This window comes from Globicephala melas, chromosome 1 (genome assembly GCF_963455315.2).
Source record: "Globicephala melas chromosome 1, mGloMel1.2, whole genome shotgun sequence".
NCBI classification, from domain to species: Eukaryota; Metazoa; Chordata; class Mammalia; order Artiodactyla; family Delphinidae; genus Globicephala; species Globicephala melas.
In genome coordinates, this window is record NC_083314.1 from 1713545 (window position 1) to 1736706 (window position 23162).

The following is a 23162-nucleotide window of genomic DNA, read 5'->3' on the forward strand; positions in this document are numbered from 1 at the left end:
CGAAAGAATGTCAGAAGCTGAGCTCTAGTCATTAACAAATTTTCCTAAACACCGTCATCCAATTAACCTTCATTTTGCACTGCTACTTACTTGGTATTTATGGAAAGGCTTTCTACGGTACAGTTAAGATCACCAAAAACTAATTTGATGAACACACTCTTAACGCTTCCCCAAACAGCACACACATATGAACACAGGGTCTCACAAAGGCGCCTTTTTTTCTTAAGAACATGTACCTTTTGGCCTCCTGAAGCTTCCACTGTGTGGTGGTCTTTCAATTTCTGTGTTTGTTCCATTATGTCTTTCAAATGTTCATTTACCTTAAAATATAAAAACATTAATTTGAATTTATAGTCAAATATAACAGTAAAATAACATGTACCTTAAAATGCCCGTGTTCAGATCTCTGATGTCAAATACCAGTACCATGCAAATGAACAGAATTCCATTTTCCCAACCAGAAAAAAGTATTTTACAGGTGTTCTGTTTGAAATTCTAAAATTCATGACTTTACCAAATACTTGTTGAGTACCTAGTACATGTCAGGTACTAGCTGGAGTGCTAGGGGGAAAAAAAGGTACTTGATAACTTCTGTTTTAATGCTTGGGAAACAATAAAACTTTTTTCAGTAAAAAGTTTACAATCTCTTTTAGGACTGCTAAGTGAAAATTATTTTCCTCAAAAACACTCGGAATCAAACTCTTTTTTTTTTTTTAAATGTCTTCCTTGTGTTTTATTCTTTTCTTTAAAATAAATTTATTTATTTATTTATTTTTGGCTGCGTTGGGTCTTCGTTGCTGCACGTGGGCTTTCTCTAGTTGTGGCGAGCAGGGGCTACTCTTCATTGCGGTGAGCAGGCTTCTCATTGCAATGGCTTCTCTTGTTGCAGAGCACGGGCTCTAAGCGCCCAGCCTTCGGGAGTTGTGGCACGTGGGCTCAGTAGTTGTGGCTTGGGGGCTCTAGAGCACTGGCTCAGTAGCTGTGGCGCGTAGTCTCAGTGGCTCCGTGGCATGTGGGATCTCTGAGCCGGACGAGGGCTCGAACCCGTGTCCCCTGCATTGGCAGGCGGATTCTTAACCACTGCGCCACCAGGGAAGCCCTGAATCAAATTCTTAGGCTGTGATCTCATAGGCATGTCCCTGGATCATGAGTAGGTTTTCATGTGGTCATAAGGCCACAGTTAAAATACATGAAAAAATTTTGCATATGGGAACTTCTTAGGGAGAAGAAGTTATCTTCTTCAGTTATCTTCCCTGACTTATCTATCAGATTGTTCAAACAGCCCATAATTCAAGATGATTAAGAGACACTCTGTCTAGTGCAAAAGTATTTCTTCAGAATAGTTCAGACAAGTTTGGATTCTGAGTCACTGATTTTAAGGTCAGTCCAGTAATAATAAGCAAATGTTCAAGTTAATTAATAATGGCATTCTGGAAACTCTGAATGGTATTATCAACCACTGTAACTCTAAACTAAATCAATAATTTTCTAACCTCTTCTGCTGCTTAAAATTCAGTTCAGTGCCTAAGAAAAAAAGACTGAAGAATTTGAATTTATGATAAATTTAACTAACAGTTACGATACACTCCGAGGCGTTAGAAGGAATTTAACCAACACACAGATTCATCTTGGGCTGTACTGCCAAGTAGGCTGCCGTGCTCTAAGATCTTAGGGCTCCGACTTGGCAGTGTAAAACACTCTTCCGAAGAGAGAGCAGAAGCAGAAGCGACCCGGCTCTGACTCAAGACCCCCACTCACAAGCCACGACCTTAATAATTTCCTGATACCTGAGCCTTCGTTGCCAGCTGGAATAAAACCTACTTCACAAGAGGTCTGGAGACGATGGCTCTAAGACGGTCCCCAATGATCCCCTTGAGCGTGGGCAGGGCCTATAATTTGCTCCTACCCAACAGAATACAGCTAAGGGGATGGGATACCACTTTGGCGCTTACGTCTCGCACACAAGCCCCACTCTCTCCTGCTGGCTTTGAGGAAGCACGCAGCCATCCCTCGAGCTGCCCTACAGAGAGGCCTGCATGGTAAGGAGCTGGGGGCAGCCTCCGGCCAGCAGCCAGTGAGGAACCGAGGCTCTCCGTCCAACTGCCGGACCTAAGCCCTGCCAACAACCATGTGGGCTTGGAGTGGACCCTCCACACCCAAACTTTCCAATAAGACCCCAGGCCTGGGCAACACCTTGACCCAACCTTGTGACAGACCCTGAAGATGGAGCATGCAGGTAAGCAAGGTCTGGATCCCCGACCCACAGAAACTGGTAATCCTGAGATGATTATAATAAGTGAGTAAATAACTGAGCTACCAGAAGTTTTAAGCAGTTAAGTTGGTGGTAATTATTACAGCAAAACAACTAATACAGAGAATAAAAGAGATAATGTATAAAATGTACCAAGTAAAGTGCATAATACAGAGCACAGACCCCATAAATAGAAACTACTGCCATGACTTAGAAACAATACAGCCCCAATGTAATTCCAGATATTACATGTCTGTAAGGGCTTTAACAAATCCTACTCAAAATACTTCAAGTTGATGTAATGGCATAAATCATCCAAAATACCAAACTCATGATTATAAGAAGATTTTACATGTTGATAAGTCATTAACTTTCTAATAGGGAAACTACACGGAAAGTACAAGACCTGGTCACTTCAAGTCATTTAACCTATCTGGGTACACAAGACAGATAAATGAGATAATTAGCTTAGTAATTCTTAAGCCAGTTCCCAGATGCTGGTTAGAAAGTTCTAGCACTAAAGTTGAGTCGTGACATTCTTTGCGCAACTCACGGATAAAAGTTAAAGATGTGTGTGTATCAGAGAGCCCATCGCGACTTGGAGGCGGTTCACCGCTGGAACGAGCGCTGAGGACCAGTGAACTAGAGAACATACAACGAACAGCCGGCGCTGGCATATGAATTAAAAATAAATGTGCTAAAACGTCACATGCATTTTTAAATATCCGTTAATTTAAAAATGGACACTAGCTTTTATTTAATTTTTTTCATTTAAAAATACAAAATAGTCCTGTGTATCCCTGCCTTGATGTAAGTCTAAAGTCAGTCAATACTTTTTCCTTCCTCCTGAATAATACAAAAACCTTAGAAAGGCTTTAATTCAAATCACCTCCTCTCACCCCTCATGTTACTTTAACCTAGCAACATAGTTCTTCCTTTTTAAGGGCCTCAGAATTAGGCACGATGATGATTTTTTAATAACACTTGCTTAGATTTACCCATGTGCACACCAACCCCCCTTTTTATCATTGCTTCCTACACCCCACCTCTTCCTCTAGGTTCCCCTTCTTTCTTCCTGAAGTACAACCTTTCAGTACTTCTTTCTGCAAAGGTCTGAATGATAGACCAGCTCTGTCTGAACAAATCTCGATTACAACTTTAGTCCTGGGCGAAAGTACAGAACTCTAGGTTCATCGTTATTTTTCTTCGGCACTTTGATGATTTTGCTGCACTGTCTTCTGGCTCAACTATTACTGCTGAGATGTCTACTATCCCGTTCCTTTGAGAGAGACTGTCTTTTATCTGTGGATGCTGCAGTTTCATTGCCATATATGTAGGCGTGGATTTATTTTAATTTCTCCTGCTTCAAACTCACGATGGTTCCTGAATTTGAATGTCTATGCCTTTCATCTATTGTAAAACATTTTCATCCATTGTCTCTTCAATTATTCTCTCCCCAGCCTACCCACTCCCTGTTAACTCCTTTTGGAATTCCAATCAGGCCTCTAGGCAAGTCTGTTAACCTCAATGTCATATATCCCATCTCATCTCTCTGGGCTGATTCTGGGTAATTTCTTCTCGTTAATTAACTCCCCTCTTCAACTATGTCTAATCTTCTGTTTAATCTTTTTATTTCAACGACTAAAATTTTCAATTTCTGAAGTTATATTTTATTCTTTTTCCAATATACCCTCCACGCTGCCTTATTCTTTCCTATGGCCTTTATTCCGTGTTTTATTTTCAGCCACTCAAGCATTTATTTTTGTCTTTTCAGACTGCTCTGCTCTCTGCAGCTCTGGCGTGTGGGCCTTGTTTGTCAGGTTTGCTGACTCTCCCGTGTACGTGACGGCATCTTCATCATTTCCTAAACGCTTGTTGTTGGTACTTTTGCATCTGCGAGAAGAGTGTCCCTCCCCCACTGCTGGGGACTCCCACGGTTTGGGTGTAGAAGTGACCTTCAGAGCAACTTTACCTCTGTTGGTCTGCCAGGTGCCAGGAAGATACCACTGGCCTGGCACTGGGCTTTCTGGTCATCTGTCGCCCCCCACCCCACGCTCAGTCCAGGAGGCCTCCTCCCTAGACCTGGAGGGAGATGCAAAGTCAGCCCAAGACGACCCGACAGGCCGCATCTTCTCGCCAGGGGGTGGTTTAGGTGTGGGCCTGAGAACCACCCTCCTGGGGGAGACCTTCTGGGGGAAGGTTCCTTTGCTGATAGCAGCGCCCAGAAGACCCTACTCTCATCTTTGCCGGACACCGTTATGACTGCACGTGTACGACCTCTGGAATCACCGCAGCCATCGTAAAACCATGCGTGGAAGTAGCCCCGTGGCAGAGCTGGAACCCCTGCATTACTGATGACACTAACACCGACAAGGCCCACCTCCAGGTGGCACTTAAGAGCAAAGACATCGCGGCTGGTGTGCTCGTTTCCACCGAGGGCGTGAGCTCTTGGTGGGTCTCCACAGAGGTCACGGTTCCAACTTCCCGTAACCGGCAAAACCCACGGCCTCCTCTGGCACCCAGCGACTCTCGAGCCCCGGCAGAGGCTCCACGGCCCCTGAGAGGCCACCAAAGCCTGCAGCCCCACTTTGTTTCTGGCACCCGACAGTTTCCTTTTCTGTCTCTGATGCTCAGCTCTGTAGCATAAACCTTTCCAACTGCATTTTATCAAACACGTCCAGGAGTCTGTAACAGGAAGGGCTACCGCTGAATGTGACACGCTGCCAAAATAACTAAAATGTTCTGTCCCGGCAACATGTGTTAGAAGGCGTCATAACATCCATGCATCTTGAAGCATTTTGATGGATTTACCAATTATGGGGGGGAGGGGTTGACAGGGCCCAAACTTGGGAAAGTTTATAACTTTTTCTGGGTTTTGGTTTGGTCCTTTTTCTTAGCATTTTCTTTTCTTTTCTTTTTTTTTTTTTTAAGTTAAAAAAGAAACACTTTCAAATTCAATATCAGGTAGTTGTAACTGATCTGTCAGTTTGGAAATATCTTCATGATTTTTTAAATAGTCCTTATCTGATTCTCTCCACAAAGCAAACTGGTCACATGTGAACATTCTGAACCACTATTCCTTCACTTACTCATCCACACAGTCAACAGCGACTTACTGAACTCCGGACGTTATATTAAGAGGCTATAGGGACACAGTGGTGCATAAATACAGTCTAGTCCCCGTCCTCACGGAACAAGGGAGATGGAACAAAAAAGGAAAAAAGGGTGAAAAACTCCCCCCCACAAAAGCAATCTGTAAGGAGTGGTACAAATCAATAAAGAGGTGAGTAGAAAATCACAGGAGTGGGGAGACCTATCTTGGCAGGAACACTGTCCCAGAGGCGGGCTCTGAAGCGGCAGTCACGACACAGAGGAGGATGAGAGACAAGCAAAGGCCCTGTGGTGGGAAAGCCCGGTGTGTTCAAGGGAGTGAAAGAGAACAGGAAGGCTGAACCCAAGGGGGGCTACAGATGGAACTAGAGAGAGGTAGGGCCGAGTAACAGAAGGCACCTGTATTCACAACTCTCGTGTACCCTGCCTGACTTAGCCATTGCAATCTTGTCCTCTGTGATCTTGCTTTTTTTAAGTTTAAGCTCATTTACAGTCAACAATGCTGATAACTATTCTAGCCATGTAATTCCCATTTTTCTATGGCAGCTTTTTTTTTTTCTTTATACTTGTATTATCCAGAAGAAAAGGCAACTAGGTCAGGATGAGGCAAAATAAGAGCCAGAAGGAGAGCGGAAGGTGACGTCACACCCGGAGAACAGACGCCGACGCCGGGGCTGGTGGAACCAGCGAGAAAAAGCTACTCTGAGCTACTCTGAGGTGCAGGTTCAATCAACTGGTTCCAATCATGACCTGAAAACGGAAGAGGACACGGCTGCCTAAAGGTGTTGGACGTTCCGAATCAGGTGATCTCCTTATTTTCCGTAGACTCCCAGAGTTCTACAGTGCCAAGCCTGATTCTGTGGCTTAAACTCCCTCTTCGATGTATTAAACACCATCGCTTTGCCAAACACGGCACTAGTCCAGGCACTTACCACTAAAAAAAGAAAGATGGGCACAGTACCTGTCCTCACATCGATTATTCTAGTTTGTTCAAAGGATTAAACTCGGAAAAGTGCTATAAAGGAAACAGAGCATCACAGTAGAAAATAAGACTTGCCAGGTGCCTACTTTGGACAGGCTGTGAAGGAGAGCGCCATCCAAGCTGAGAAATGATAGCGCAGAGGCACCGAGCCGCACAAAAGGCTGGGCGATGGGCCACCCAGGAACGGGAAGCATCGCGTCCAAAGGCCAGAGGTGAGCCCCGCAGCTGGGATGAAGGTCCTGACCTGGGTCGGGCTGGGGGGTACTTTGTCGGCACTGGTCCACTTGACATTTTCAGTGTAAGATGTGAACTCAGCATGATCCGAGTGGCCTGAAAGCAACACCCTGGGGGTCCTGGCTCTGGTCCTGCTGAGGCAGCAGGTGTCACCCGGAGCTTCCCAGGGACACCGAGGAGAGCTCTGGACACGACGGCAGGACCGGGAGGGGGAGCCGCTGGAGGAGGAGCGCGCCGAGTGCGGTCGGCCTGCGTGGCTCTGCCCTCAACCCACGCGAGGCTGAGTGGCTGGACTCAAGCAGGGAGCTGCAGCCCCGGTGGCTTGAGGAGCAAAGGGGTCAGTCACCGGCGTGGCTGGGTACCAAGGAGGAGCAGCCTGGCCGGAAGGACTCGTTCATGGAGGGGACCCCAACCCACACGGAAACTGCCACAGATCCTTGGCTGGCCTGCACTGTGCTAGCAGGAAGGGGCCCCGGAGCCCGGGGAGGGGACAACTGCTGGGACCCCGGCAGGGAGGTGGCGTGGCGCTCGGGCTTGGGGAACGCCCGGCGGTCCCGGGGCTTCACAAGGCTCACGTGTGAATTCGAGACGCGGACAGAAAAGCAGCCACTGGATTTGTCCAAATGGGAGCCTGCAGCGGCCTCAGCAGCGACTTCAGGGTGGGAGTGGGGGAGGGGACGGAGAGGTTCCGTGAACAGAGAAACAGGGTCTGAGGTGGATGGGGAAGCTTTGTTTATCAAGATGGGAGACAGCAGACCAGCCTTACTCTTAGAGGACGACCTGACAGGGAGGGAGTCGGGTGGCGGAGGAGCGTGAGTGTGGCCCACAGACCAGTGCTGGGACATTACCAGGAGCTTCTCAGAAACGCAGACTCCACCCCAGCCCAGACCTACAAGCTCCCAGGAGATTCTTTTTTTGTTTCTTTGTTTTTTTGCGGTACGCGGGCCTCTCACTGTTGTGGGCTCTCCCGCTGCGGAGCACAGGCTCCGGACGCGCAGGCTCAGCGGCCGTGGCTCACGGGCCCAGCCGCTCCGCAGGATGTGGGATCTTCCCGGACCGGGGCACGAATCCATGTCCCCTGCATCGGCAGGCGGACTCTCAACCACTGCGCCACCAGGGAAGCCAAAGGTGAACGTTTTTAATAGTGGGGGTGTGAGAGTGAGGGAAAAGAGTTAATCAAGAACGGAAGGTCTGTGGTGGGTCGTGAAGGTCACGTGGTTTCTGACGATGAGTGGGTCCAGGATAGGACCGTGATCCCTACAGCTAACGAGTGGAGGGCAGAGTGCCACACGGGCCTTTGGCACTGACGCCGATACTACAGACCACGATGGCAGGTGCAGGAGTCTTCACACTTAGCTTCTTGTTACAAGCTCCACGCAAGCACTCAGCGGAGGACACCTGAAGATGCAACTGCTTTTCAATCCGTTCAGGTCTGTCTTGCTCACAGATAAGGTCTGATTTCTCTGGGGTTACAGTTGTAAACGAAAGAGAATCAAGAGGAATTAACTATTCAAATTGGTAAAGGGAGCAACAAATCGACAATTGAAGCATCTTCAGAGCACAAATAAGTAATCACAGCTCTATAAAAATTTCCAAGAGGAGGAATCTACAACCTATATAGTCTTATGCAAGTCAGCCAAGCAAACCTAAAAATCATCTAGTTGGAAATGAGAAACTTATTTCATTCCTGGATGTAAAAAACACTTACTGAGTGCTTGCAGCGTTTAGTTAGTTCCCTACTTGGAGGGCTCTGAATTTTCTAACAATCTAATATGAACCAGATGAATCATTAAATGTAACTACAGATATTGTGGAATACATAAAATCTATTTCCATCATTTTAACAGTATATATATATTTTTAAGTCTAAAGGGAATGGGAAATTTCAAGTAAGATCGCACAACTTCCGTTTTCACTTTGATTTCAAAGAAAAAGAGTAATGGAACCTGTCTTAGTCCGTTCAGGCTGCTACAACAAAAATACCACAGACTGGGTGGTCTGTAAGCAACAGAAATGTATTTCTCAGAGTTCTGGAGGCTGGGAAGTCCGAGATCAAGGCGCCAGCAGACTGTGTCTGGCGAGCCCGCTTTGTCACACGGCAGAAGCGGCGAGGGAGCTCTCTGGGGTCTCTTGATAAAGACAGTGGCACAGGTCCCACGCGTGACGGCCAGGCCCTCACGACCTAGCCACCTCCTGACACCACCACATTGGGGCTTATGACTTCAGCATATGAACCAGGGGGCAGGGGGACACAAACATTCAGTGTGCAGCAGAGTGAGGATGTGTGATGTTTTCTGGTTCTGAGACTTTTTTTTTTACCCGAGGGAGCATATCCCTACCTTATTTATCCAGTACATGACGGCATCCTCGATGTCATAGGGCAGATCTGTGGCTTGGAAGAAAGCCGAGTACTGCTGAGCACACGCGGCCACCTTCTCCACACTGACCATCTCCACGGTGTAAGCCATCATGAGGGTGTCCATCATGGCCAGGTGAGCGCTCTGGAAACAGAAACCGAGAACAACCGTCAGAAACTGCTGCTTCTATATGTTTACATATTAATAATATTTCCTTACGAACAGGAGCAGAACTCAAGGCTATGGAAGACGAGCCTTGATGAGAAAGCACAAATGGTCCAGGCCAGAGGTGAGCTGACGGAACCCAAGTCATCTATCACTCAGATACTTCCTGAGGATCTATGCTCAAGACACTCGTTATCTCCTGCTCAGAGCACGCTCCTTTTCCTCTTGTCCTGCCTTCGAAAATGTCGCAGTCATCGGCTCGGCAACGCGACTTCAAACTTCAGAGCAGTCTCTGAGTAAGTGCTCTCCTCACTCCTCTCCTCCACGTGGTAGAAATGTACACATGCTACTTGTAAGCTGTCTCTCAAGGCTACCCTCCTGGTCTGGTGGCTCCGCTCCCATTCCCCTGAACAAGGCAAAAATCCTGAGTTTCCTGTGGCTCCAACTTCTTCCTCACGCTCTGCATCCGGCACAGGACGTCTAGTCTTTCCTTTGTGGCTGCTTTTTGGGAGGGGTGGTTTCAAACAGAAACGTTATATGGGGGGAGGGGGGTGTTTCTTAACATTTCCCAACATTACAAAGTATCTAAAGTCGAAAGTACCCTCTCCCCCTCCTGTTTCCCAAGAGCGTCTACGGTTTGGTACGTATTCTTACCAAAAATGTAATTTTGGTAAGAATTTACACTGCTTCCTATTCTTTGGCGTCACAAACAACGCTACAACCTTGTGTGTCTCCAGGGACGATTCTCCACCGTGGGGCTACTGGGCCCGAGAGCAACCGCATGCTAAGTTTTGATGAATAATCACTTATCTGCTCTCTAGAAAGGCTGCAGCAACTTTCACATCCCCCAGGAACGTTAGCAAGGGTGCTTGTTTCCCCACGCTGTTTGCCAACATTAGACATCACTCCCTTTTATCATCTGTATCCGTCTGGAGGTTAAAAACCCCACTCTTGTTCAGGCTTTGCACTTCTCTGATTGAGGACGGGCATCTTTTGTATGTTGGGCAATTATTTGTATTTTTTCCTTGGAAAACTGCTTGCTCATGTCTTTGGCCTACTTTTCTCTTAGGTATACTCACCTTTCTTTATTTCTTGATTTGTAAGGGCTCATTATTTATTAGGTACATTAGCTCTGGACCATTCAGGTAGCAAATACTTTTTCCTAGCCTGTCTTTGGACTTTCAACTTTATTCGGAATATATTATGCTGCAGAGAAGTTCTAAGTAGTTACTCGGTAAAACCTGTCAATCTTAACGTTCTCCTTCACGACTTTGGAATTTCTCCCAAGTTTACAAGAGGCTCCCCCCGCACACCCCCAAGAATATAGAAATAGTAGCCTCTACTTTTTCTGTTATTGATACTTTAAATCCACGTGGAATTTATTTTTGAAGATGTTATCAACTAGGGACTAGTTATTTTTCCACATCAGAGACGTCATCATATCATGCTCCCCTGAAGTCTACCTCGTCTTCTATATAATAAAGTCTAAGGCCCCTCCCCATCCATCCAGTTTTACAACCCGCATTTCCTTCCCCCAATCTACATTCCATTTAGAACAGCCTCAGAAGAGCGTTTGCTGCTCCCCAAACCTGTCACCAGGCTTCAAGCTCCCATGCCCTCACCTGCTGTCGCCACCTCACACTGCAGACTAAGTCCTGTTGTTGGTCTGACTGTCACCCTCTTTCCGACCCCCTTTCCAATCAAGATGGATCATTCTTCCTACAGAGTGAGTATACTATTTATACTTGCATGAAATCCTTTTCTTCTTTGAGCTTTATTGCAATGTAACTGAAATGCCACGCTGTGTGAGTTGAAGACTGGACATACAGATATTGTGAAACGATGAGCACAAAAGGTTTAGTGACATGTTCACTGAATTCTGACTTCATTATCTGAAGCAGGGCACGGAAAACAGTATCTGTAAGAAGCTCCCCGGATGAGGCTAACAAGAAGCTGGCTGAGGACCACAGACTGTCTTGCTGCAGGACAGGCACCATCTCCCTGGTGAGACAGTGAGACCCCAAGGGCAAGGGCACTGTCTGAGCATCTTCGCACTCCTACACCTCACACGGTAACTGACAGCGAGCACGGGCTAAAGGAAGGAAAGGAGCTGGCCTACTGCTCATAAAGGGCGAAGAGCTAGCTCGACTCTGGAGGCTGAGGAAGTGGGTTCTGACTTGGAGGTGGTGACCAGCGTACTGAAAGCTTAGCGGTGTTTACAGGAAGGCAGGTGCTCTGTCTGAAGCGGAATGCCTGATTACGGCCATCAGAAAACCAACGGTGACTCCAGGTCCTGTGCTGAGGGCTTTATTAACATACTAGCTCTTCCAGTTCCAATCTCTGCGGAAGTGAGGCTGGAGATGATATACATTTGCTATAACTCTTAAAGCTCAGAAGGAAGCATCGTTTATGTTTTTAATGTGAGGAAGCTGAAGCTCCAGAAATTAAATAGTTCGTCCAAACCCATGTGCTCCTCCTATTGCGTCGTGCGGTTGGCAGAAGCTAAGTCACGTACCAATAGTTAGGCAAGAAATATGTTCTGGAAATGGTAAACAGACATCATATGCAAGAAAGAAAAATCGGCATCATTATTTGAACCTCAAGTCATATTTTCACATTCTCCCTCTTTTTCAGGCGGCTACTGTCCAGAGAGAGACCCCAATTCCTTCTTCAGACTCAGAGTGGACACGGGATCAACCGCAGCGCGCCCTTCCACTCAGGTGATTTCTGCGTCCTCTCTCTATTCACTCGAGCCCTAGGGAGCGGGGTCCCGTCTTTCTCATCTTTGTTCCCAGCACAAGGTTTTGAGGGCAAAGTCTCAGTAATCAGTATTTACAGCATTACAAAGCATAACTCTTTTGAACAAAAATGTGGGAAAACATCTCAGGAGCTGTAAAACCATTCACCTCCTCTTCACTAAGACTCTTTCTCTTGGCAATTTATTCTACAGATACAATTTAAGGGAGAAAACGGAGCTGTAGGAATGAAACTGACCGTTACAGAATTGTATGTAACAAGAAAGGAAGCAATGTTACCACCACAATGAGCAATTTATGCCATCCTGAGCTATTTAACAATAGGGGAAAATGTGCACAGTACAATGTTGAGTAGAAGAAACAATGCCATACTATAGCAATGCTCAAAATAAATATATACATATAAATGGGCAGACGTAAGCGTATGTACATATACACCTTGAATATACATATAATATATATATATATAAAAAACAGGAAGGAAAAGGAATGAATAAAAATAAAACTTACTTAGAAATGACCTTGTTATAATATGCAAAAAATACATTAAAAATCTATAGTTTACTTCAAAACTTAGGATAGTAAACGCTAAGTATAATTAGTAATACATTTTCAGAACAAAGCTCATCTCACTGATTACTTCACTTCCTAAATTTAAAAACAGACTTAAAAAAATTCCACTACAGTGTTTACAGATATTTCCATAAGACGTTCACCCACTTTTAAACTAAGAACCTTCAAATTTTATTATGATTTTTTTTTACCCCTTAACTTTATCAGGTAGAAGTAAATTTAGGAATTATATATAACAGAAACTATATACATAATGAATCTAGAAAGCATCGACAGTGAAAGATAAGCTGTAGGCTACAATCAATCCATTTGGGACAATTTATGTCTCTAAATAAAATACATGCATTTAATTGTTTACCCAAAGCATTGAGGTCAGAATAACAATAACGGCAGCTAGCACTGAGTGTTATGCTCCAGGCAATGTTTCCCGCATTTGTGTCAACTCACTTGATAACACAGCGCTGTGAGATGCACTCTTATTAAACCTGTTTTACAGATGAGAGAACGGAGCCACCTGTCCGAGGTTACAGAGCCAGGAGGTGCGGAGCTCGCATGGCCCAGCAGCAGCCTGCAGACCCCAGGGCTGGGCACCGCGGTGGCAGTGCAGAGCCCGCCACCCAGGAGCAGCAGCAGAAAGGCTAGTGAGGAAGGAAAGCAGGAAGGTTCCCTGCATTTTAGTGAAAAAGGCAAGGACAAGGAGGCCCGGGAACTCACTGAGGCCTCTACTAGCTTCTAGATCTGGGTTACAGGTTACATTTTTGTTATCTCCGACCAGTGGAGTCTAGACAAAAATGATTTACATTTAGGTATCAGAAATGAAGGTTAAGGCTATTAAATAAAGAAGAGCATCGAAGTGTTGTAGGTAAGAAGGCTGTTAATGAGCCTCACAGATTAATAACATCCAAGTTCTACTATTTCATGGCTTTTTTATTCTTTTATCAGACGCAGGACTAAGAAAATATTTCCGAAACTGAACTCAGGCCTGTGGCGCAGTGGCCAGTGCACCAACCGTGTCCAAGCCCTCTTAGAGGGACACGGGAGGGAACAGACTTAACAGATGGACACGAACAGGAAGAATTGGAATTATTCTGCTAAAATGGCACACAACAGCATATACATATCACGCTATAGTTTGTCAAAGTTAATTCCGATTCAGAAAATAATATTTTACACATCATTTATTTATATGAACAAGTTCACCAAAATTTTCATTTATCCTTCATTTACATGGAGATACAAGGAAAACAGCACTTAAAGCCCTACTGAGATACCACTTCCCACCAGGAAGGCTATAATTAAAAAAGTCAGATAATAACAGCCACTGGCAAGGATGTGGAGAAATGGGAGCCCTTGTGCCCCGCTGGCGGGAATGTTAAAATAAATAGTGCAGCCACTGTGCAAGAGTCTGGCAGTTTCTCAGAGTCTGCCCCAGCAGCTCTGCTTTTAGGTTCATTATATCCAAGAGAAACGAAAACGTGTCCACACAAAATCTGTACACAAATATTCAGAGTAGCATTATTTGTAAGAGCCAGAAAGGTGGAAACAAGCCAAACGTCCATCAACTGATGACTGGATAAGCAAAAACGATACCGCCATGATATTCTGAATGGAATATAATTCGGCAATAAAACGGAACAAAGCCTGACATAGGCCACAACATGTGTGAACCCGGTAAACAATGTTGTTTTCTAAAATGCATTGTGGCAATGCTTACACAACTCTGAATATACCAAAACCATTGCACTGTACGCTTAGAATGCATGAACTGTATGGTGTGCCGATTACACCTCAAGTCGTTACCCCCCCGAAAGATGAGATTGATTTATGATGCTCTGCTGACCCTTTTCCAGTGCAAACACCTCAAAAATGACCGTTCAGGTCTAAGTTAGGCAGTTAGCTATATCCGTGTGTTTGCAAAGTATCTTCAGAAGGACTTCAAGGTGAAGGGACACATTTTTCTGGACAGTGAAGTATTTTAGATATTATTAAAAAATAAATTAACATTTGCTTACTACCATAAGTTTGTTTCCTGCATAACGTTAAGCAGGAAACATCTATACATGAATTGATGACAAAAAGAAAAATAAATAAATATGCTGAGTGAATTCTATTTTCCTCCCACAGATATTTATGTTCACTTTCTTTTTTTTTTTTATGTTCACTTTCTTAAGGCTGCAACTAATCTGGATAAAAGGTATAGTTTACTTTAGAAGATTATTATTTACGATCTTTCTTAGATACCGTTCATTATTTTAGTAGCTAGGATCTTAGCGATAGATTTCTATAGTTGGTATGAGAATAGAAATTTTCCAGAAAAACAATTTATTTCCAATCATAATGTTGGTCCCCTTATATGATAAGAAAATCTTAGCGTATCAAAAATTCAGGCTATCAAAAGTAGGCTGGACTCACAAGTGTAGGTAGTGTGCTACAGGAGGGGCAAGTTTTTTGCTAACATCACAAGGGTCTCTGGCCCAATGAGTGGAGTAATTTGATTTGATAGTAATACTTGCTACAAATGTAAAAAAAAAAAGAAAAAAAAAAAAGTAGGCTGGGCCAAGGAGCAAAAAGCACTGGCCTTAAAGACAAAGGCAGGACTTCCCTTGCGGTCCAGTGGTTAAGACTCCACGCTTCCACTGCAGGGAGCATGGCTTCGATCCCTGGTCGGGGAACTGAGATCCCACGTGCCATGAGAGGCGGCCAAAAAAAAAAAAAAAAAAACAGAGGCAGACTATCACTGAGGCAGACTATCACTGAGACAGCAAAGAGTTTAGCTGTAACCTACAGGAGGATCCAGGCATGGCTGTTCCAGTCATAATGATGCTGTATTCAACCTGTAGTAAACACACTCAGGACCAAAGTGGGCCAGCGTTGTTCTGCTACACCAGATGGAACGGTGGAACTGGGCGCCTTGGCAAGGGAGGTGATGTCCGTGAGGTTCAAACTCTTAACATGAATGACATTTGCTTGTGACCACACAAAAGTGATACATCGATTTTATTTGGACGCATCTGGTTAGACATGTGAATGGGGTAAAGAGAGAAAGGTAAAAAGTACGATTACCAGCATGGAACTGTTAGCACAGTGATACTTATTTAGCTGTCATTTAACTCTGCCTAAATTGAAAACATACCGTAGGACGCACAATAAAGCAGTCGAGAGTTCTCTTTAATCTGTGTCCATAAGGGCGGCACGAGCATCTGGCTTACATTCTGTCATTTACACTTGGTGAATCTGATAATCACACACCCAATGGAGAACTGTTTCCGAGATAATGTTGAACCAAACTGATATCAAGCTTTATTACAAAAGGAACACATGCAAGAAACAGTGCAGCCCAAATGTCTATCAAGATGCAAGTCCCAGGCCAATGAAAGAAATGATGTCTCCTGAGCAGCTCCATCACTTCCTCTGGACTATATTTAACCTCAACTGGCAAGTTAAGGATGTTTACCTGAGGCTGCACCGGGCGGACGCAGACAGGGACTGCACATTGGTAGCAAATAAATACGGTAAACACAGGAAATGGGTTACAGCAGTGGTTCTGAATCTGGCTCATCATCAAAAATCACAAATTTCCTGGCCCCAAACGTCAGAGGGGCCCCAGAATAGCATCCTGACAGGAATCCTGCCCCCAAAGGCCCTCAGCACGACAGACTGACAGTGACGTCACTCCACAACCCAGCGCCGTCAGGGGCGTCCCGGGGCCCCCCACCCTCCAGGGTCTCCTCTTTCACTGCTTCTCTGCGTGAACCTATGGTCCAGGAGCGCAGGTGATGAGCAAGCAGAGTGCCTGCGTGCAGCCTTGACTCTACGCCTCCTACGTAACCCTGGGCAAAGCCCGCAATTTCCTTATGCTTCACTACCCTCAACTGCAAAGTGGGCTGACAACAACAGTACGGGCATTTCGTGCCCTGACAACAACACGGTTTACGTCAAGAACAGGGCTGGGGTAGGCACCTCTGTGACCAGGAGGTAACCTGGAGAGCCCGGCTTCCACCGGGCTGGAAGCTGCCCCAGCACGCAGGGGAAACTGCACAGAAGCGAGTGTGGACGTGCTGCGTGCTTTCTAATTAGAGGCTGGCTGGTGGACGATGACATGATGACACAGATGGACGTGGATCTCAGCCAGCAGAGGTGGACCCGGGAAGCAGTGCAGCTGTCCCCAGCCAAGACTGCACTCGCGGGGCTGCCCTTGGGAAAGGGCCCTAGGCAGATGCCCCGCTGAAGAATGAAAAGGAGAGAAGGCTGTGGTGGCCGTTTTGGATTGGAGGCTGCCCTAAGAGCTCATGATCCTACCTGTACGTCTCTCCTAGACTAGAAGCAGTAACACGATAAATATACCTGTGCCCATCTCCACATTAAAATAAACCCAAGGCTCTTTAGAGAATGGCTGATTCCAAGCCAGAGACAGGAAAAGCACAAAGTGAGCCTGGAATAGCTAGTTGGGTCAGAAAGAAAAAAGTATTCAAAGACTGCTGCGGAGCTGTTAAAAGGATACAGGAGTCAGCCTAGCGGGGCGTCCCATTGGCCAAATATGGGCCCACATGAATACAAAAAAGATTAACAAGAATGAATCATAACACAAGTAATCAAAACCAAAATGAATCCATGAGTCCACAGTGATGATCACTAAAGGGGAAAGGAGGATGAGAAAGCTCTTCTTCACAGAACAATGCCAGGTAAGAAATACAAAAGGAATGAGAGAATTTTTAAATCACCATATTGCAACCACCACTGCAGTAATTCATTCAGGCACAGATCACCCAGAGATGCTAAAACCGCTAGGTGGTGTATCACTGGGAAACACAATATGCAACAAATGTCAAAGTATCACTCCACATAATGCCCCCGGTTACAAAGGGAAAAGTGGTCAAACTTAGAATCACCAGTAATGGGACATGATAAGATTTAATCAAGAGTATAACACATCACCTATTCATGTCATAGCGCTCATGTCAAAAGATTTTACTTGGGCTTCCCTGGTGGCGCAGTGGTTGAGAGTCCGCCTGCCCATGCAGGGGACGCGGGTTCGTGCCCCGGTCCGGGAAGATCCCACATGCCGCGGAGCGGCTGGGCCCGTGAGCCATGGCCGCTGAGCCTGCGCATCCGGAGCCTGTGCTCCGCAACGGGAGGGGCCACAACAGTGAGAGGTCCGCGTAACGCCAAAAAAAGAAAAAGATTTTACTCTGAATCTTGTATTGATATTCTTATCCCACAAAATTACGTTTACAGAGCAAGCTTTAAATGCTGTCTAGCTAAAACAGGAGCTGCTGATACATGCACAGAATAAGCTGTTTCTGTTTACCTTTTTAATTCCTAGCTAATTGTTGGTGGCTTTCTCCCCAAACCGTACCACACAAGGAATGCATTCCACATGTGTATCTGTCCATTAAACAAGTCATCAGATGGGTACAGGAGAATGTACGGCCTTAATGAAGTTCTAATTAAGCGATACTTGCCAGTCCTGTTGCTACAATTAGATACAGAAACTGAGGAGTTTTCAATAAGCCAAAAAGAAAATATATATAAAATCAAGAAAAAGGCTTAAGGAATAAAAGACCTTCAACTGAGGTACATATAAGCCCCGTAAACGATTGGTCAGTACCCAGAGCAAAGAGGTCGGAAAACTGTCCTGGCATCAGTGCCATCCAGGTGAGGCAGGCTTCTCTGCAGCACCCCGTCCAGAAACAGTGCCACTCCTAAGAAATTTTAGGATCTAAAGTGAAGATAAATTTTATTTCTTTTAGTTACTATTTTGCTTTACCACACATTAAGTAACCATTTTTATAACAATACATATGTAAATATATTATTTTGAATTAATTAACATACTAATATTCAGTTTACAAAAGACCTAGGAAGAGAAACAGGGCAATAGAAACTGAGCACAATTGCTAAAATTTACTGACCTCCTATCACAGGTCAAGTACTACATTAGACGCTTCCCCGGCCTACTCTAATTCATCCTCACAACTGTGGCAGGTAGACAACAGTGTCGTTCCTTACACAGACAAGAAACTGGACCGCAGAGAGCTTCAGGACCAGTCCAAAGGCAGACAGCTATTTGCTGCCACGCGAGCCTGTCCTGCTCTAGCGACAAAGGGCTCCAGCACCACCACTCTGCCTCACCAGCAGAGACGCGTTTGCCAAAGGGCACAAACCATTTCTGCTCCAAACTGTAGCATTTCCTTTCAATCTTAAACATCCATCCTTCATAAACTTTTTTTAAATCAAGCTTTTTATTTTGAAATAATTACAGGTTCACATGCAATTGTCAGAAGCAACACAGAGACGCCACGTACCCTTTACTTGGTTTCCCCCCACGGTAACATCTTGCAAAAGCACAGCGTAATGTCACACCCAGGAGACGGCATTGACACAACTAAACTGCAGAACCTGTCCATCCCAAGGGTCCCTCCTGTCGGCCTCTTACAGCCACATCTACCTCCCTCCTGCCCCTCCCTCTCCTTAGACCCTGGCAACACTAATCTGTTCTCTGTTTTTACAATTTTGTCCTTTCAAGAATGTTACGTGGATGCTATCATACACTATGAAGCTTTGGGGATGGGCATTTTTCACTCAGCGTATTCTGTGGAGATTCATACAAGCTGCTATGTTTATCGATCGGTTGTTCCTTTTTATTGCTGAGTCCCAATAAAGCTCTTGAGACACTGATTACTCGAGATTATGACTGTTAACACTTCTATAAATGTAAACACATCAGCTTGAGCTACACGTTGAACATCCGACAGAAACTATCTCACTGACACTTTTAGGGGCCTGCTAAATAGATTACGCTGAAGTACTAAATTAGTCAACATCATAGGTGGCTGAACTTTCCCAGTTTAACTGACCTTTCTTATGAACATTTAAAGCTCTAACTAAAGTTTGCACTCTTAAAAAGAAGGTTGTAATGGCACAGTTAAAGTAAGAAGCAGTTTATTTTTGGTCAGTATTAACTGAATTCCTGACCTAACCAGCTTATACGAAAGGTAAATGTCTGTGAAGGTGTTTAAGGAAATAATAACCATCGGTGGTAGCTGCCCCAGAACACGTCTTCGATGGACAGCACAGGGAAAAGTCTAGAAATGTAACAGACCGCTCCAGCTCTCAGTGGCATGTCAGCCTCTCCAAGAGGCGACAGGAGGCGGTGGGCTCAGAGATACCTGTACACACAGGGTTATCCACTTCCTACCAAGCGTGCTCAGCCCGAAACAGACGAGCACACGCACGTGTGCACCTGTACACACATACAGAAAAATGCCAAGCCTTAAAGATTTCACAAGGACTTGTCGGGCAGTGAATAAAATGCACATCTTAGTTCTTGTGCTTTTGTATGTAATCTTCAGTTCACTATTTTTAACTCATGAGAAAAAAATCTAAGCTAATTTCTACTCATTTCTCTAGGTCTTGGACTACACATGGCATCACCCAGAAAGGTTTCCCTGATCACTGCTCCCCACCTCTGACTAGATTGGGCTTAGGTGCGTCTCTGGGAGGTTCCCCAGCACCTAGAGCAGCAGCAGGTCCCATGAAGCAGTTGCCTCTTCCCTGTCTGTCCCTCCTGCTGGACTCTACGTGTTCCGATGGTGTAGCTCTGTATTAACACACATTAGGTGATCAGCAGAGAAGAGCCTGCCGACGAATGAGCATGCAAGACACACACAGTGTAGCGCTGACTGGGAGAACCAGCCCTCTCATGACACACCCTAGAGAACTGAAAACAGGTATCCCAACAAAAACGTGCAGATGAATACTCAGAGCAGCACTGTTCATAGTAACCAAAAAGTAGAAACAACCTAAATGTCCATCAGTTTATGAATGGATAAACAGAATGTGTTCTACCCCTAGTTGGCAATAAAAAGGAATGAAGTATGGCTATGTGCATAGAAGAACCTTGAAAGTATCATGCAAAGTAAAGGAGCCAACCAAAAGGAGGCCACATATTGTATGAGTCCATTTATATAAAATGTCCGGAATGAACAAATCCACGGAGACAGAAAGGAGACTAACGGTCGCTGTGGGCTGTGGCAATGGAGTGGGGAGGTTCGGGAGTAACTGTTGATGGGCTTAGGCTGTCAGGTGTGCGGTGGAAAGTTCTGGAGCTAAGTAATGGCGATGACCGCACAACATTGTACTTAATGCCACTGAACTGAACTCTGTAAAATGGTAAGTTCTATGTTTTATATAGTTTATGATAAACAGATAAATAGATAAATAAACTGGTCATACAACCAAAACAAACCCCAAGATTTTTCCATTATTAATGAAAGATTTCAACCCATAGAACCAAAAATTTAAGTGAGCCCTTTGCAGAATATATATAAAGAAAAATGCACACAGGCATCTCATAGTCAAACTTCTGAAAAAAGGGGAAATCTTGAAAGAAGCCAAAATATTAATATATGAAGAAAAACAGAATTAAAAAGAGAAACAGAGAAATCCAAAATTAGTTGAAGTTTTTAATACTTCTTTTTCAAGAATCAGTAGAATAACTGAACATAAAATCAGAAGGGGTATGGAAGACTTGAAAAGCATCAAGCAAAATGACCTGACGTTTACAGAACACGATACCAAAGAACAGTTCTTTTCAAGTACACATAAACACTCACCAAGACAGATTCAAATGCTGAGGCATAAAACAGTCTCAACATATTTAAAAGGACTGAAATCATACAAAATATGTTCTCTAACCACAACAGATGTAAATTAGAAATCAATAATAAAAAAAAGGTATCTGGAAAACATCTAGGTACTTGGAAATTAAATCATCTGAATTTCTATGAGGCAAAGAAGAAATCACCAGGGAATTCAGAAAATATTTTGAACTGAATGGTAATGAACAACATTCACTGGTTTTTGACTCCATGTCAAAATTTGCAGGTTGCAGCTAAAGCAGAGCTTAGAGGGCAACTTATGGCTTTCAGTGTTTTTAACAGAAAAGAATACTTTTAAATCAATTACCTATGATTCCATCCTTAAAAAGCTAAAAAAAGAGGAGCAAATTAAATCAAAATAAGGAGGAGAAAGGAAATAATAAAACTAAGAGCAGAAATTAATGAAACAGTAAAAAAGCAAAAAAAAAAAAACAAAGTCCTTGAAAAGACACAAAATAACCAAAACTGACATAAGAAACAAAAAAAATTATAGCTGTAAATATAATTTACAGCATTTATAGCATTCACCACCCACCTAAACCTATTTTTTTAATGAAGTTGTAATTTTAAAACTTTCCCGCAAAGAAAACATCAAGCCCTGATGGTTCACTGGTGAATTCCATCAAACATTTAAGGAAGAAACAATGCCAATCTTAGACAAAGTCCTTCAGAAAACAGAAGAGGAAAGAACATTTTGCAACTCAACGTGTAAGGTCAGTATTACTCTGATTCTGAAACCAGACAAAGAAATTAGAAGAAAAATATCTTTCATACAAATGGCTGCAAATACCCTTGAGAAAATATTAAGAAATGAAATCCACCAATATATAAAAGAGATAATACATCATGACCAAATGAATTTAACTCCAGGAATTCAAGACTGGTATAATATTTGAGAATCAATCCATGTAATTCACATGTTAACAGAATAAATGAGGAAGCCATGTGATCATATCAACAGAGGCAAAAAAAGCATTTGACAAAATACAGCACCTATTCATGATTTAAAACACACACATACACAGAATTCTTAGCAAGCCAGGAATAGAAGAGAACCTCCTAAACTGGATAAAGAACATCCGACAGATATTCAAAATTCCTACAGATAACATCATGCTTAACAATGAGAACCAAATACACTCTCCTTAAGACCAAGAATAAGGCAAGGATGTCTGGTCTCACCACTTTTATTTAACATTGTCTGGAAATCTCAGGCAGTTCAATGAGAGAAGGAAAAAGAAGGCAAACATACTGGAAAGGAAGAAGTACATCTGTTTATTCATGAACAACAGGATCGTGCACGTAGGGAATTCTGGCTACTCCACAAAAAGCCTACCAGGAACAGATGCAAGGTTGCAACATACAAAAACCAATGTTCCAAATTCAACTGTGTGCCTCCGTATTAGCAATGAACAACTGGAAATTAATTTTTTAAAATTCCGTTTATAATCAAAATAAAAAATATGAAATAAAGTGAAATTTCACAAAATATGTGTAGAACTCATACACTAAAAACTACAAACACTGCTGAAATAAAGTAAAGAAGACCTAAGTAAATTGGGAAAAGATAGCATGTTCACACAGGAGGAGTCAATAGTGCTAAAATATCAATTCTTCCTACAATGATGTATAGATTCGACACAATTCCAATCGATATCTAAGCTAAATCTAAGCTTTTTTGTAGAAATTGACAAGTGACTCTAAAATTTATGTGGAAATACAAAGAACCTAGGATAACTAAAACAATTTTGACAGAGAACAACAAAGTTCAATGACTGACACTGCCAGATTTAAGACTTATTGTAAAACTACTGTGATCAAGACTGAGTGGTACTGGCCTAACAGACACATGTGTCAAAGTCAGTCAGTGGGGAAAGGACGGTCTTCAACAAATGGTTATGGAACAACTAAATGTTCTGGTTAAATCAATAAATAAAACGTGACGCTTCCCTCCCGTTATACAAAATAATAACAATCCAAAATGAGTCACAGAACTAAACGTAAAAGCTGAAACTATAAAATTCTCGAAGAAAAAACAGAGAAAAAACTCTTTTACAACCAAGACATAGGCAA

The 23162-nt window shown here is 43.8% G+C and overlaps 1 protein-coding gene across 2 annotated transcripts in view; it reads right to left on the reverse strand.

The window, feature by feature from the left end:
* Positions 1-23162, reverse strand: part of CAMSAP2 (calmodulin regulated spectrin associated protein family member 2) — a 97781-nt gene that overhangs the window by 33360 nt on the left and 41259 nt on the right. For both annotated transcript variants that reach the window (XM_030844312.3, XM_060291512.2), the window contains exons 3-4: positions 8918-9079; positions 237-320 (exon numbers count right to left, since the gene is read on the reverse strand). In XM_030844312.3, coding sequence (XP_030700172.1) covers positions 237-320; positions 8918-9079 — 246 coding nt within the window. The remainder of the gene's footprint in view (positions 1-236; positions 321-8917; positions 9080-23162) is intronic.